The 16,977-nt window shown below is 38.9% G+C and overlaps 1 protein-coding gene across 6 annotated transcripts in view; it reads right to left on the bottom strand.

Annotated features, from left to right (window-relative positions):
- The window catches only part of LOC124777949 (cleavage and polyadenylation specificity factor subunit 1), a 299,452-nt gene that overhangs the window by 174,788 nt on the left and 107,687 nt on the right, over positions 1-16,977 (bottom strand). For all 6 annotated transcript variants that reach the window (XM_047253499.1, XM_047253500.1, XM_047253504.1 and 3 more), the window contains one exon: positions 5,025-5,228. In XM_047253499.1, coding sequence (XP_047109455.1) covers positions 5,025-5,228 — 204 coding nt within the window. The remainder of the gene's footprint in view (positions 1-5,024; positions 5,229-16,977) is intronic.

Here is a 16,977-nt window from a genome sequence, read left to right as displayed (position 1 = left end):
GATCTATTCCCTGTGTGACACTTTAGTGTTGTATGAGCATGATAGACTCACAGCGGTCATGAGACTGGAACTGCATATTAGTGGGTTATTAAGTAACGGGACTGCTCGTGATATAATGAGACCAACATTCCACCTGTTGGTCACTATTACATGGATCTCCATATTGAACGGAGCACAGCCAAAGCTGTACTGTCCAGAGAATCCGGTGGGAATGTTCCCAACACAAAATCTGACCTATCTCAATAATGCCTTGAGACCTGACCTAATCATCTCCCTGAACCAACTCATGACAATCCATAAAGGGCGTATTGTGGCACAACAGATGCTACAGCATGTGCAGCATTAAGCAGTATCAGGAGAAACAATCATATGATAGTGACCTTCAGTGTCACAATATATGGCATCCTAGTAGCTCTTGACTCCATTTTCTGCAACCTTCATCTATGTAAGGTGGAGCACTGCATGATCAAGCAACTGACGGTAGTACAGTTCCAAGTTAACTAGATCACCAATTGTGTACGAGTGACAGGAAACGAAATGGTGAGAGTGAATACTGGACTGTGTGTGAGTGTAATAACATGAGTAGTATTAAGGAATGTGTTCTCCAGTATTTACGATGTCACAAAGCACTATTGGGCACAGCTTGGGGCTCTTGGTAATGCAAGGAGAGAGATGCAATGGTGGCATAACTAAGAGCAAGAAGGCAATTGCAGTTGTAAGTTGTGTTGTAATACATTTCATATGGAACAATGTCCAAGAGAGCAAGAGAGAAATAAACAGGCAGAATACGGCACTGTGGTCGGCAATGCCTATATAAGACAACAAGTATCTGGCACAGTTGTTACATCGATTACTGCTGCTACAATGGCAGGTTATCAAGATTTAAGATAGTTTAAACACGGTGTTACAGCCAGTGAATGAACGATGGGAAACAGCATCTCTGAGGTAGCGATGAACTGGAGATTTCCCATACAACCATTTCACGAGTGTACCGTGAATTATCAGGAATTCGGCAAATCAAATCTCTGACATCGCTACGGCTGGAAAATGACCCTGCAAGAACGGGGCCAATGACGGATGAAGAGAATTGTTCAACGTGACAGGGGTGCTACCCTTCCACAAATTGCTGCGGATTTTAATGCTGGTCCACCAACAAGTGTAAGCGTACAACCCGTTCAACTAAACACCTTCAATAAGTGTTTTTGGAGCCGATGGTCCACTCATGTACCCTTGATGACTGCACAACACAAAGCCTTACGCCTTGCCTGGGCCTGTCAACACCAACATTGGACTATTGATGACTGGAAACATTCTGCCAGGTCAGATGGGTCTCATTTCAAATTTTATCATGCAGATGGATAACCTCGTGAATCCATGGACCATTCATGTCAGCAGGGAGTGTTCAAGCCGGTGGATGCTCTGTAATGGTGTGGGACACATGCAGTTGGAGTGATATGGAACCCCTCTTATATACGTGACATGTACGAAAGTATCCTGTCTGATCCCTTGCATCCATTCATGTCCACTGTGCATTCCAACAGACCTGGGCAATTCCAGCAGGACATGCGACACTCCACATGTCCAGAATAGCTACAGAGTGGCTCCAGGAACACACTTCTGAGTTTAAACACTACCTCTTGTCACCAGACACAAACAATACTGAGCATATCTGGGATGCCTTGCAATGTGCTTTTTAGAAGATATCTCCACCCCCTAGTACTCTCAAAGATTTATGGACAGCCCTGCAGGATTTATGGTGTCAATTCCCTCCTGCACTACTTGAGACTTTAGTAGAGTCCAAGCCGTCATGATGGGGCACTTCTGCATGCTTGCGGGGGGTGTACAGATATTAGGCAGGTATACCAGTTTCTTTGGCTCTACAGTGTATAAATGTAGGAGAGGGTAAGTAATGTAGTGCCATCCCTCTTTTTCGAGCATTACCACAGAAACTAGCAGTCAGCCACAGCAAAGGAAGGCAGACACAGCAGTGGAAGGAGGAGACTAATGGGCCGACATGGCAGTTGCTGCATTGGGGCTGTTTAAACACACGGGGCGGACTAGGCGAAGCACCACAACAATGCAACACAGGAGTAAAAGAGAGCTCTTGCAGGATGAGACAAGAAGTTTCTACATCCCAGGCCGTAGATTTGTTATTCCAAGCATGGCTGGAAACATCACATCAGTACAACAAGTGGGCTGTAAATGATTATATCATTAGTTTCAACAGAGGCATCAGCAGTCCAGAAGTTCCTCTCCAAATATACAAAAGGTCTCACTGAGGCCTTCACAGACTGAAATTACCCACCCAACCTTGTACAGAAACAGATCTCCCATGCCTTGAATCTCCAGTCAACTACCACTTCCCAGGTACCAACTGTCCAGCTGCAAAGGAGCTCCCCCCCCCCCCCCCCCCTTCCTCCCCCCATGTCGCAGTACCATCCAGGACTGGAGCAACCGAATCACATTCTCTGCCTGTCTTTCATCTACCTCTCATTGTGTCCTGAAGTAAGGAATATCCTACCCACCACCTTTCTCACCCCTCCCACAGTGGCATTCTGCCCCCCCCCCCCTCCCCCCACAAAACCTACGCAGTATCCTTGTTCATCCCTATTCCATGCCATCAACATCCCTTTGCCTCACAGCTCATGTCCCTGCAATAGACTTAGATGCAATATCTGTCTTATACATCCTCCACAGCCACCTACTCCAGTCCAGTCACAGGCATCTGCTACCCCAACAGAGATGCGGCTATCTCTGAAAGCAGTCATGGGATCTAAAAATTAAGCTGCAACTACTAGGTTGCTTTCTGCGTGGGCATGATGACCAACAGGTTGTCTGACCACATGAATGGCTATGGACAAATTGTGACAAGAGGCAGCTCAGCCACCCAGTTGCTGAACATACTGCCCAACACAACATGCTTCATTTCAATGGCTGCTTCACAGTCTGCGCCATATGGATTCCTTCCTATCAACACAAGCATTTCTGAACTGCACAGGTGGGAACTCTCCCTGCAATATAACATATGTTTCTGTAACCTCCTCTGGCCTCAACCTTCGCTAGTCTCTGTCCTCTACTTGCCTGCCACCGTCCCTGCTCTCACTCCAGCACAACACAGCCTTCTACTCCACCAGTGTACCCACTACTTCTCTCCACTTTCTCCTTTTCTGACCCCCCTCCAATTGTCCCTAGCAGCCCTACCCTGTTCCAATCACAGATACATGAGTAGTGCCAAGTCATCCTCCTTGGGCTCGGTAGTTGTCCACCAGCAGACTGCTGCCTGGCCAATTCCAGCAGTGCCCAGACTCCTGCCCTGAAGGGCTCCAGAATGAGACTCAGGCACTACAGCCCCCTGTGCTGGTGTTGGCATCACATCCTGTCACTTCCTGGGCAAGTTCCACTGGAGTCAACATTCCTGGGCACCAACAACACAGTGTAGTAACCATCCGCTCAGTGCCGCCAAGAGCCGTCCTTGCCACATGCTGTGAGGATATGTGGCTGCTGCCTCCACTGATATGCAACTAGTACAGTCGAATGAGTGCTAATGAAATGTTTTAAATTTTGATGATGTCTGTCTGGGGTACAAACAGCCTATTTCCATGATCTCTCCACATTGTCATGACCCAACCCTATGCAGAAGTGGTTATACCCACAACCACTTTATATGAAAAATTTGGGTAACAGCACGAAATGTACCAAAGTGGAATGCCTCCACTCCTGATATAATTACTACATTTTTCTTTTCCGCTCTCTGTTCCATAAATAATACATGCATTGTGCAGATTCTAATTATTATCCAAATAACTTTTTAAAACCTTATCATTCAGTGCACTGTTTACAGGCCGCTTTTAATAACATCATAAATAGTTCACACAAGTTCACTGTATTTAAATATTCAAAATTTATAATATGTGAAGGCAGAGGCATTTGAAAATTCATCCTGATAGTAATTATTTGTTCTTTAATCGGCACACCTTATCTGAGAGCCTTCAATTTCTTCCTCCCAAAGATCATTTTCTCTTTTCTGGAAACCATGCAGTCAAAAAGTTGTCCTCTTTTTAGAATGCAATCCTTTCAAAAATCCATTATTATAGTATTGTATCTTGTTTTTCTTCTGACACCAAAAATGTATAATTTTACTAGAATATGTCACTTAATGAAATATTTCAATGAGAAAGATTGAGTTACCAGAGAAATCTTGACAGGCTTTACTACATTCCAGGAATGCCATTGATTATTCAAAACTTCTGTTACATAAAAGAGAACCTGTGGCACTTATTTATGGCTATGTAGCCAACTGTTAACTAAAATAAGTTCTCTGCATAACCTATGTATGCATTCTTAACTTAGCTGGTGCTGCACACCATATCACAGACAGTCCATGTTTAGGGTTAATATGTAAATTTCCATGTCAACAATCAACTGTTTCAAGTCAATCCTGTTTGTGTTTTCATAGAGTAATGTTTTACAGCCAGTCACCAATGAGTTTCTACAATCGCTTGTGTAAAATTTTAATTGGAAATGTATGGAGTATTTAGCACAAATTAATGCCAACTCTTCAAAGTCTATGTGAGTTTACTGCTCTGTATTATCACAAGAGTTTGTTTACTACATGAAATGTCACTATCTTTGATAAAGACAGATGAAATAGATGTACGTTAACTTTAGTGGAGTTTTGAAAAATGATTTAAAGTTCACCTGAAGGTTCTAGAAATCAAAAATTGACAGGTCATTAAACTTCCAAGTAGAAGTATTGTGGTGGACATGCAAACTACAGACAATGAGAGTCAAAAGGAGATAGTTGCCTAAGGAAAGATTTTAAAAACTAAATACCAGCACACAATACAAAAAGCTATGGTCTTAGCAAACAGTTCAAAGAAAATAACAGGCTGCTTGTAGTTACCAATCAGATTTGCTGACCAGAAGAAAAAAGTTTGTCCTTTCTTATGTTGCCAATATATGTTAATACAAACTGCAAGGACACTTACATTTTGGTAATCTTATAAGTGAAAATAGTAACTCACCATTGAGACAGAAGGTCTTGTAACACTAAGCCTTCCTTGATTCCGTGATTCACGTAACGTGAGCAATATCACTTGACCATCTTCACTCAAAATTACAACATGAGGATCAGCAGAAGAAGCATGTACTATAGGAGAACCTAAATCCAATGGAATGTGCTGAATCTGATCTAAACCCTGAAGCAGCCGGACACCCATCTGTGAAACCTAATACAAATTGTACAAAAATAAATTATTATTTATTAACTTGTCTGAAAACAAAAAATAAAGGAATAAAAATATCCACTTATTGTATAACTGAGCACTACACACACACATACTGACAAAAACTAACTTCAACTGAAAGAAACATGTTACTAAGCTGTTCAAACAACTACATTCCACTACTTTTGTTCTTTGTACATTTTCTCATCTTGGGGACAACTGAATCAACCTTCTAACACATTTTGCACATTTCCACTCAACAATGTATTACAGAATAATACTCTGGGGGTAATTCATAACTTAGAAGCAAAATATTGATTGCACAAATGCGAGCAGAAGGAAGAATACGTGGGCATCATCCACAGTCGTTTTGTAGGCAATCTTCAAAAAGTTTGGCATTTTAACTGCACCTTCTTCACTCAGACACACACACACACACACACACACACACACAAATATTACCAACAAAATGACCGTGGATGAAGATAACATATTATTGCTACTGCCTGATTTTGTGCAATCAATATTTTCTTCCCAAGTGATGAGACACCCCCCCCCCCCCAAGAATATTTTAGATATAGTAAAGGTGCAATTAAAATTTCAAAATAAGTTGTGTTGCTGCTTGTTGAACTCCCTTCTGTGATACTGACAGCTTTAGAAATTAGTAATAAATCTCATTTTTCTTCCAGTGTTGTAGGTATGTATATCACTATTGTTCCCAAATTATAATGGATTATTTATGACAAATTGCATTTGTCAGTGGCACAGAAAGGAGTTCAATATGCAGCAACAATTTTTTTTTTATTATTTGCCTATTAATATAAAATATCTGACAGGTAGCAAAGCAAGTTTTAAATCCAACCTAAATTCATGGGAATGCTATGGAATAGGGGAAAGAGATGGGTGTGGGGCAGTTGCTATGAGAGATGGAGAACATGTGGGTTGTGGGATTGAAGGGTGTTCTACCAATAATTCCCATATATGAAATTCAGAAAAGATGTAGTTGAGGGAAGGATCTAGACAGCTTGCATTTTGATGCAACCACAGAAATCAAGCATTTTTTGCTCAATGACTTATTCTGTCACTAGGTGGCCAACTCTTCTCTGGGACACAGTTTGGTAGTGGCCATTTGTTTTGGTTGATACCATTTAGAGAGAACTGTGTATAGTGATGTTTATGGTATGGCTGTTCCAATTTGGGGTGGTTTGGGTGACAGGTGGGGATGAAAAGTTTTTTTGATCCAGAAAACCATTCCAATTAGATAAAAGATGTAAAGATGTTTGTGTAAAAACAATAGTATGAAAAGGATAGATTGCTGCTCACCAAATAGAGGAGATGTTGAGTTGTAGATAGCCACAACAAAAAGACCACTAAATGTGTTGTGAAAGTTTTCAGTCAAGAGGCCTTCTTCTAAACCAACCAACCAACACACCTACACCTACATTCCCACAAGCACAGCTCATATCTACACGACTGAGGCTGGTCTCGGTGACCAGAGACAGTGGTGTGTGTGTGTGTGTGTGTGTGTGTGTGTGTGTGTGTGTGTGTGTGTGTACCTAAGAATAAGGCCTTTTGGATGAAAACTCACAGGTTTAGCAGTCTTTTTGTTGTGTCTGTCTCTAACTCAACATCTCTATATGGTGAATAGCAATATAATCTTTTCACAATATTGCCATTATTCCATCCTACACTTTCCATTGTTTGCATAAAAATGTTTTACGTAGTCAGCATGTACAGAACTTTCCACTGTGTGCGCATTGGTCACTTATGCTTTGGCATTGCTGCTTGGTGGTGTTTTGGAAGGCAGAGAAAATGAGGTGCTGCCTACAATGACAACACCCCAAAACAGTTGAAGAAAGCTTAAGAGAAATGTCATCCATTCTCTTCTGTTCTGTTCTGGTGACATTCTGTGCTCGCACCTTGGTGACGTTCTGTGCTCACACCTCTCATTCTTACTCTGTGCATTCATTCATCAAACCAGTACACGCACAGTGGAAAGTTCTCTACATGCTATCTATCTAAAACATTTTTATGTGAACAATGCGAAGTCCAGAATGGAATAAAAATAATACTATGGAAAGGATATATTGCTACTCACCATATAGAGAAGATGTTGATCTGATTAATAGGAGATATGTTCACCCAATGTTGTAATTGTTATACAAGGGCAACACAATACAGAAAAGTTCATTGAAAATCAGTTACATCATTTTGTAGAGTGAATATGACAAAGCTCTCTTCCAGCCCTCAACCTCCTGCAAGTGAGAAGTCACACAGCAAGAGTTGGTGGCACTGCACCGCAGGTCCACCTCATCAAAAGAATTTTGGAACGATGACCATACAAGAAAACAGTTAAGGTAAAACGTATTAACAACAGCAACAATGTGACAGATCGTTTGGAAGGTAACACATCTTCTACGATCAGTACAGCTACAGACCACCACCATTGCATTCCAGATAGTGGGGTTGCTCCTTTGAGGATGGTTAGTGGGCCCATTTATGGTCATTGATTCCATTCTGTATAGTAACCTGTCACAAAACAGGGTGTATACGCAGGCAAGAAAAAAAAAATTCCTGGATTTTCCGCGGATTTCCCAGTTAAAAATACACTTTCTCCCAGGTGAAAACACACTTTTCCCGTGTTAAGTGCTAGTATATTTTCTCTCGGAACTGCAAAACTCATCAATCTTTTGAATTGTTATGGTTTTATACATGGATGTAGAATTTCCCGGCACTTTAAAAGATGAAACTCAGGGAAAAAAGATGTTTTTTGGAAATATCTTTGATGTGCAGCAACATGTACACTGCGTATTTTCGTATTACGAAAGTACACACTGGAATTCCACCAAACACCGCATGTAACTTTCCGAATCATTGAAATCGAGATTGCGGTGCGCTTTTGTAAGCCAGTCATAGCTCATGTCATGTGATCTCACCAGCCAATGACAGCGGATATTCAGAGCATAGGACACGTGATGTAGTCAGCCAACAGCAACATCACTGTTAAGTAGCACAAACACACAAACATGGAAAGTTGATAGTTTAAATAAATATATAGTGCTGCTACAAGAAAAACAAAGCTTTCACATATAATATTGGTCTCTAAGGTTAGTAAGCTGCAAGAGAAGCTAAGCTTTTGCATATAATGTTGATATTTTTTGCGCGTGTTACACTTTAACATATATCACACGAATGTGCCAGTAAAATGTTTAATAATGACATAAATGTCGGATCTTCAGGGTTCAAAATTCTTCTAAATGGCTCGTCATCAAAGAGTTGATTTTTAAATGAGAGTCAAACCCTCTGGGATTTAAGAAATTGATGTTACATTCTCGCACATAGTTCAACTTCCGTAAAAGGATATTTACTTTGAAAGTAACCACTTTTCAAAATTCCATTCGCAATATTTTCCCGCGACCTGTTAGAAATAGGACCGTATCAGCAGTTGCCAGAGAGCACAGATAACAGGCGACACCGCGTTTGCGCAGCTATCATGACGTAGGAAGCCCGTAAGGGGAGTACGTGTAAAACACTGAAAGATCATACGTTGTATCATAAAAGAAACAAGACATCAGAGGATATTCCAAAAACATCGGAATTTCGTGAAACATACTAAAATGTGCACATTTAATGTGCATATTTACAGTGCACATTCGTATGTCCAGATTCCCAATGAAGTAGACCTTGACCTGACATTAAGCTTTTCAGTGCGGTTTTCAGGATGTAAATTTTCTTGGAGCACTGGTACTGTATTATATCATGTTTGGTTCTTTATTATGGCAAAATGCCATACGTGCTAGAAGATGAAAATGTGCACTTGAAATGCAATGAACAGTTGAAACTAGCAAGTACTGTGGAATTAAACATTTCGTTTCAAATACATTGTCTGCCTCTACAGAAAAGGTTAATAAAAGTCAAATTTCTTTAGCAAACAGACAAAAACAACTTCATTGTTCTGCAAGGCGATTAATGCTTGACTGGCAGAAAGATGGAAGTGAAATAAAATCTGAAACTAATAACATATTTTAGCCTTCCGTAATTATGTGAATGTATTTTAATTCACTTGATGGCTCCTGGCCACAGATATCCATTTTGTTTTCATTTGACGTGAGTGTAAACGAAGGGAAAACAGCAAAATCACTAAATGTAAACAAGGATCACGTGGAGACTACACACTTCCCCACTATAACTCAGACTGCTCTGCACATCAGCCCCGGATCAACGATATTTGCTTATCGGGTCCAATTTTCTGAAATATGTTCATCTTGTAGCGCACATCTTTCTGAAAAGTCTGAAACATAAAACATATGTGTTCGAGGAAATGTAATACATGTTATTTGGCCTCAAGTGTGCCAAAGTGCAGTGCCACGCTTCTTCACACAGCATTCTTCTATCGCACGTCACTGTATTTCACTCTGTGGAACTGAAACGTGTATATTTTGTAATGGATGTCATCAAACTATATTCAGGACAGTGGAAATTGAAACATCCTGTGGTGCCTCTCCTACTCCCAGTCGGTCAGCAAACAGACAAAAATAACTTCGTTGTTCTGCAAGGCGATTAATGCTTGACTGTCAGAAAGATGGAAGTGAAATAAAATCTGAAACTAATAACATATTTTAGCCTTCCGTAATTATGTGAATGTATTTTAATTCACTTGATGGCTCCTGGCCACAGATATCCATTTTGTTTTCATTTGACGTGAGAGTAAACGAAGGGAAAACAGCAAAATCACTAAATTTAAACAAGGATCACGTGGAGACTACACACTTCCCCACTATAACTCAGACTGCTCTGCACACCAGCCCCGGATTAACGATATTTGCTTATCGGATCGAATTTTCTGAAATATGTTCATCTTGTAGCAAATGGGATTATTTGTAATCAGGCAGAACAAGAACTCTTCAGAAAATTTGCACTCTTTATTGCCTATCAGCTAATAACTTGCTGTTTTGTGTGACATAAAATATAGTATACATAAAACCAATAAAGACAAGAAAGAAAGCACACATTTCTTCAATCCTTAGCTCTTAGCATTTTTTCCTCTCTAATCTTACTACAGCTTTACATGGCATGCTTTCCTTTCTGCGAAAGAATCTATTACCTCATCCAAGTTCGTTTTGCTACATGAAAAATCGAAAAGTCGTTATCTAATACTGAAAAAGCTGTTAATACAAATAATACCCAAGACTGGTGTGGTTTCTCGATCTGATTACGTCAATTTTGTCACTGCCTGCTAGGTAAAACAAAATAGGCCTTTCTAATATTGTAGCAATTTTGTATCACACGCCAGATAAACGAGACTGTTTTGGCACAAATGGTCATTTTTATAACATGACAGAATATAATACACGATGTATCGATATCAAATGCCTACAAGGCCTACTACAAGCAAAAAGCTTTATGTTAGGAAATGGTTTCACATTTCATTCATACACACCAGCTTCTCAAGCATGAGATCGAAAAGTAGTATTACAAAATTTTTCTATAAATTTAGAATCGTCTTACTCTTCCATAATTTGTGTGATGTCCCTGTTTCTTCTCCTTCCTTGTTCTAACAAACAATCTTGTCGTCACCAATTCTGTAGCTATTCCTGCCATTGTCAAAATTTGTTCACCAACCCTGCCATAATCACAGGTTATCCCGCGATTATTCTCCGGTTAGGCATTGTTACATGTTCGTACAACACGTTTTCTGCATTACTTCCAGAATAGAACTTAAGCGGGGACTGTAAAACTAGTCCTTACTAGTGTAGCGATGTGGCCTAAAATTTTCTGTCAAAATTTCATTTTCTTGGTTATACTGAGAAGATAATACGTAATCTTTCTCACCTGTTATTCCTGGTAGTCGTTTATTTCCATTCTGGTAGTCTGAATCTATGGATTTCACTAGTAACTATAACAACGGTGATCATTCACTAACCCAATCAACCACATAATCAGACAGCGATTGGCATTCATCCGTTTGGCTTTACTCCACTCTGCTGATATAGCCCCGTCCCCTTTCTCTGTGGAAAGTTTATTTCTAGATGCGACGAGAATTCACCTGACAGAGACATCACGTACACTATACACGCATTCAGAAATCAACTTAAAATGTGTTCAAAAATGTTCAAAAACCAACAGGGATGCGTTTCAAAATCATATGAACAATCGATAGACCAACGTGTGCTGGATGCTAGGTGCTTTGTAAAACAAGTTTTTTTTCCTCAAGAATATGAATTTGGCGCCCTCTTTTTCCCGGTAGCATCTAGCTGCTTGCACAGCCAACAGCCACATTCCCGTAGTCAGGAGCGGGAGAATTTACTCCTCATACGTGACTCAACTGCGCATGCGCATGCGCACCCTGAGCCCGCTCGTAACTGCTAAAACTAATCTAATGTAAACAGTTGTGACTTCACACTCATCGGAGGCAGTTTGTTTGTATTAAACATTGCATAGTCTTCCTAAAGCCTTTGACACATTTTGCTGTTGGCAGATGCTTGCATGAGCACTGTGGGTCGTTGCTGTATATGGCGCATTTCCTTTGCAATTTAAGTTGTTTTCGTTTTTTTCTCTCGTTTATGTTTTATTGTTGAAGTATTATTCTGCAGTAGCAGGATACAGTAATATGCTTTGTTAGCATATCGGTTCTTATCAGTCAAAATTACAAAAATTTAACAGAAAACTAAAACAATGAAAAATTATCTGGAATTCTAAAAAATTCCCGGGTTTTTCCTGGTTTTCTCCCATATGAAATAATTCCCGGGTTTTTCCCGGATCTCCCGGGTTGTATACACCTTGCAAAATTAAGGCATGCAGCATTGTCCTCAGTGATCAAAAGTTACACATTTTGTAAGTGAAATAGGTATAAGCAATAATGTTTGTAACATGTACTTTTTGTTGGACTATAGTGAATATTTTTGATGACATGTTCACATTTCTGCACATTTCATTCAACTTCTTGTTCAGTTCAAACTTGCTTACTGTGAAGCACACCACTTTCGAGCTGATAACAAATAATGACCCAGAATTTGATAAGTTAGAAAGTACTAATGGTATTCTTCTTCTGCAGAAGGAGCACTGTCATCTCAGATGGCAAAAATATGTACCATGTTTTCATATTCTGCATTAGTAAAAACAAATGGAATTTTTAATGACAACTTGCACAGTGAAATGTTTATACGATGCTTCAGCCTGAGGCCTTCACAATAACTTACAATCATATAGTTGCAACAAGCAAATATTAATTGAGTTGTGAGTTCAACAGATTGTGTGTGTTGTTATTTTCAAATATTTCCTCCATGTGTTTTTGGTTAAGTGTATGGTTTTTATGATGTTTCTAAACTGTTCTCAATTGCTTACATTATATTATGTGATTCCCAGTTTTTAATAACTATTTCTGTTTTAATGATCCATTTTATCCTGTTTTTGCTAGTGTTTGCTGTCTCGAATATTTGTCTTCTGAGCATGTTCTTGTTCATCCTGTGGACATGTTCATTAAAAGTTTTATCCTTATTTCTCTAAAGCTGCCCATTATTGTTTTTGTCAGTAGATCTCTCTCAACAGGTTCTTTATCCAAATTCATTCACAAAAAACTGGTCTGAATATCCTCCTGAGAATTTTTCTTTCTGTTCAATTTCTCTTATTTTTGTCTGACCATGAATCACCATGGTTTCTGCAGTGTAGAGTGCTTCGAGTAATGCCTTAGTTTTGCACTGAGAGAGAGATTCTTCTACTGTAGTAACTTCAGTGGGCTTACATGCTTTTTGTAATTCCGAGATTCTTTCTTAACTGGCTATTGTTTTCAGTCCTGGAGGTTGAATAATCTCTCCTAGATTTTTGAAGCGTGTAACTTACGACAGTTCCCCACACCAAGTTACAAATGGGAAATTATCTGCAAGCTTCCTTTCCATGTAAGGAGTTTCCTCGTGGGAGATTTATAGGGTAGTTTTGTATGAGATTTCATGAAGCGTCTCCATAGCAAGTTTGGTTTCTCCTCTATTGTTTGCTAGAATAACGAAGTTGTCTGCGGAAGCTAGACATATCACATTGTTTCTCTGCTCATTTTTAATCTCTCTTTAATTTATTTTCCACTATCTTCTCAATTTTCTGTACAGTTATCTGAAATAGCAAGAGGGAGAGTACATCTCCTTGACAAACATCGGTGTGGTTTTAAAATGCTTCTGAAGTTTGTATCATGAATTTAATTTCAGATGTAGTATCTGATAATGTCTGCTAGATAATTTCCCTTGTTTTCCTGTCGATTTTGAATTCCTTTAAAGTATGGATTAATGTCTGCCTATCTATTAAATCATAAGCATTTGTGAAGTTGGCAAAAGCTACCACAGTATTTCTACATCATCTTATTTGCAAAACTGTCTGTAAGTTTCATATATCTTCTATACAAGATTGCCATTTGCAAAATTCTGTCTGACTCTCCCCATTAAGGAATCTGCTTGTTCGTCCTGCCAATTTTGTACACAGTGTGATGTAGTGAAATTCCCCTGTAATTTGGATCAGTTTTATCTCCTTTTCTGTGAAAAAAGTAATTACTAAACACTTCCAGTCTGCAGGTATTTGTTCAGTTTCCAGATGTTTGATATAATTCTGTGAGTTGCTTGTGTGAGATTACTTCCTTTAATTTCTATATTTTTGCTCTGATTCGATCGTCCCCAGGTGACATGTTATTTTTCAAAGAACTAGTTATTTCCTTAATTTTCTCAACAGACACTGATTTTGGTAACCCCCCCCCCCCCCCCCATCCTCCCCTTTTTTTTCTTTTTTAATTTTTTTTTATTTTTCAAAATCCTAGTTTTTCCACCTTGGGTTTGCAGCTGAGAAGAAGAGTACTTGACTAAAATTTGACAATCTTTTTTGTATTGGTTTCCGGTGTTACATTGGGCCTGTGAAAGCACAGATTAGGTGGCTGATATCCTGTCAAGTTTTCTTTGAAAATTTTGTAAATGTTTCTGGTGTTGTTCTTGATAAGGTCTCATTCAATTTCTCTAATCCAGTTTATATCATATCTTTACCTTTATCTTTCTACTGTCTTGGATGATCTTTTCTGTATCTTTAAAAATTCCAGCCATTTTTCTGGGGTTTTATTGCTACTGGAGGTTATCTATGCTTGTATTTTCTTTTCTATTGCCCAACAACAGGCAACATTCCACTCTTTCTTGTGGGGGTTTGCCTAATCTCATAGTTTTTTTTCCAGAACGTCTTCACGTTCCTTCCAGTACATGGTATCTAACCCTTAATTTCATAAAGAATTTCTTTCTTATTGAGTTTGGGGTACTCTGAATCAATTCTGAGTGTTCTGTTCATTTATGGTCACAAGAGTAGTAGTTGCATCACCTTAGATGCCGATAGCCTTTAAGTGAAATAATAATTAATTTTGTTGTTATCAGTTATGTGACATTACCCCTTTTTTATATACATTATAACACATCTTTTTTTATGTTAATGTTGTAATATAGCATGAGGAAAGAAGAAGCTTCAGAATTGCCAACATGGAGTAAAAGAAAGCTAGTAGTGTGCACACACCATGGCTGTTAATGAATGCACTCAACAGCAAAGGTAGCTACTAGATAAGGCCACAGCCGGTCACTGCCTATAATGTTACTATCGTTAAAAGTGCTAATAACACTGTTCTTTTGTTGTTTTTATACACAAAAAATATGTATAGGGGAGATTTATAACAAAAAAAGCTTGCTAGCAAGTAGCCAGAACATAGCGCAAGTTATCTCTGAGCGAAGGGAGGGCGGATAACATAGGAAGGAGTTATTCTGTAAATATCCACTTTTCATAACATTCATTCAACAATAGTCCTGTTTCTCTTTCTTGTGCCTTTGTCCTGCACTGGCATAGTGTCAGCATGGTCATTAACAGATTTGGCATGATTAATTTAAGTGTTGGCCGCATACCCCTCCTGTCACCACTCCATTATCACCTCCTCCCCTTTCCGGCATGGAACGGTTGTACCCGAACTGCTTGCATTTAGTGTTATTCATGTCAAAGTGAGCAGAAGTTTTCTAAATGTTTGCAAATTGTGTAACTGAGATAGGACTTGGGTACCGGGACATTATTCAGCTAGTGGGATATGGGAAACCACCTAAAAACCACCAGCCTTCATTGTTAATCTGCAGGGTGGATTCAGTCCAGGTCCGGCGCAGCTCCCCTTCCCAGAAGAACTTCTTTAACATGCACAGCTATCTGGGAAGGTTATATAAAAACATGTGGGTGGGTGTATTTACTTACTACTGAACTGTAAGTAGAAAACCTGTTCACAGGTGATGCAAAACTTGTAGCTCAAACAAACTTAATTACATGTAAGGCAAGAACTGATATTAACATAGTGTAATTATGACTAATAGGATTTTAATAGTGTGCAGAAAATAAACTTTGTGTTCACATGAATAATTTTTATTTCAAGAGCTCTTTCATATTTAAAAAGTATAAAACAAATATAAATGAGAATAATACCAAAATTATTCATGGTGATCTATATCATTTAAATACCACAATGGCAGCACTTACGAAAGCTATAATCTGGTTATATTGCTGAGAAAAAATAAGCAGTCATCTGTTAAAGAATTTAATGGTCATACGTTTAAATCAACCATCCATCACAATTTGCCTGCTTATGCATAGAAGCAATTTCATGTATTGCTCCTGAGGGCAAATACAAAATAGAGAAGTGCCAGGAAATAATTCGTAGCAGTATAGCCTCAAATCAAATGCAACTCAAAGTGAACCAAAAGTGATTGATCATGTTCACAAATGAAGCACACCACTTCTGGAATCATGCCAAATAACTTCGAACAATTTGAGCAGCAACTTTGACAAAAACGTCTATACTTGATAACTGTCCCAATATAAGATGTAAAATAAATAAGTTTGGAATGCAATCACCGCAGAATTATGTGTATTGTTCAGAAACCAAAATTACAAACTGTGTCTTTAACATGAGAAATCAATATTTGGAAGTGAGATGTGATTGGTGATCACTGCCAGAAGACAAACTGAGATAGAGACAAAATCCAACACTGAAATTAAAGTAGTTTTCAACAATAACAAGAGAAGTAGAAAACTGGCATACTGCCACACACAAACTACAGTAATTTTCACTGAATATGAATTACCCCTTCAACTGCTGTGGACGAGTTAACCTGTCATGTTCCGCCGCTCCCCAGGTGCTGAAGATTTGTTTAAAAGTGGCCCCTCGGTTTTCCTGAAAAGTTATTGGCATGTTTATGCATCCCATTCCACCGAGCTCTCACGGCTTTAGATGAGTTACTTCCTCATCTTGTTGAATAAATATGTTTTAGTATTTATCATACAACATATGTGCCTCTTTGTGTGCTATCATTTGCAAAAAAACTCGTTTCAATATCCTGAACCATTTGTGAAATATGACAATTGTTATAACCATATGATTCACAATGTGCAGAAATGAAAATGGGTGCGCCGCACACGATAGTCCATTGGATATAAAAATCAATAACTCGAGAACAAAATGAAATATCATTCTGCTCTCTATTTCAAATAAAATTTTGACACCTTACTACATTTCATACACTGCAACGTATGAGCTAAAACCAGCCACACAAAGTTTACCCAACACGTTTTTATCTCTATAGACCCTTCAAGGTGGGTAGATCATGTAACTAATGAGGAGGTATTGAATAGGATTGGGGAGAAGAGAAGTTTGTGGCACAACTTGACTAGAAGAAGGGATCGGTTGGTAGGACATGTTTTGAGGCATCAAGGG

The sequence above is a fragment of the Schistocerca piceifrons genome, chromosome 2, assembly GCF_021461385.2.
Source record: "Schistocerca piceifrons isolate TAMUIC-IGC-003096 chromosome 2, iqSchPice1.1, whole genome shotgun sequence".
In the NCBI taxonomy this organism is placed as follows: Eukaryota; Metazoa; Arthropoda; class Insecta; order Orthoptera; family Acrididae; genus Schistocerca; species Schistocerca piceifrons.
This window is presented reverse-complemented; position numbering and strand designations above follow the sequence as displayed.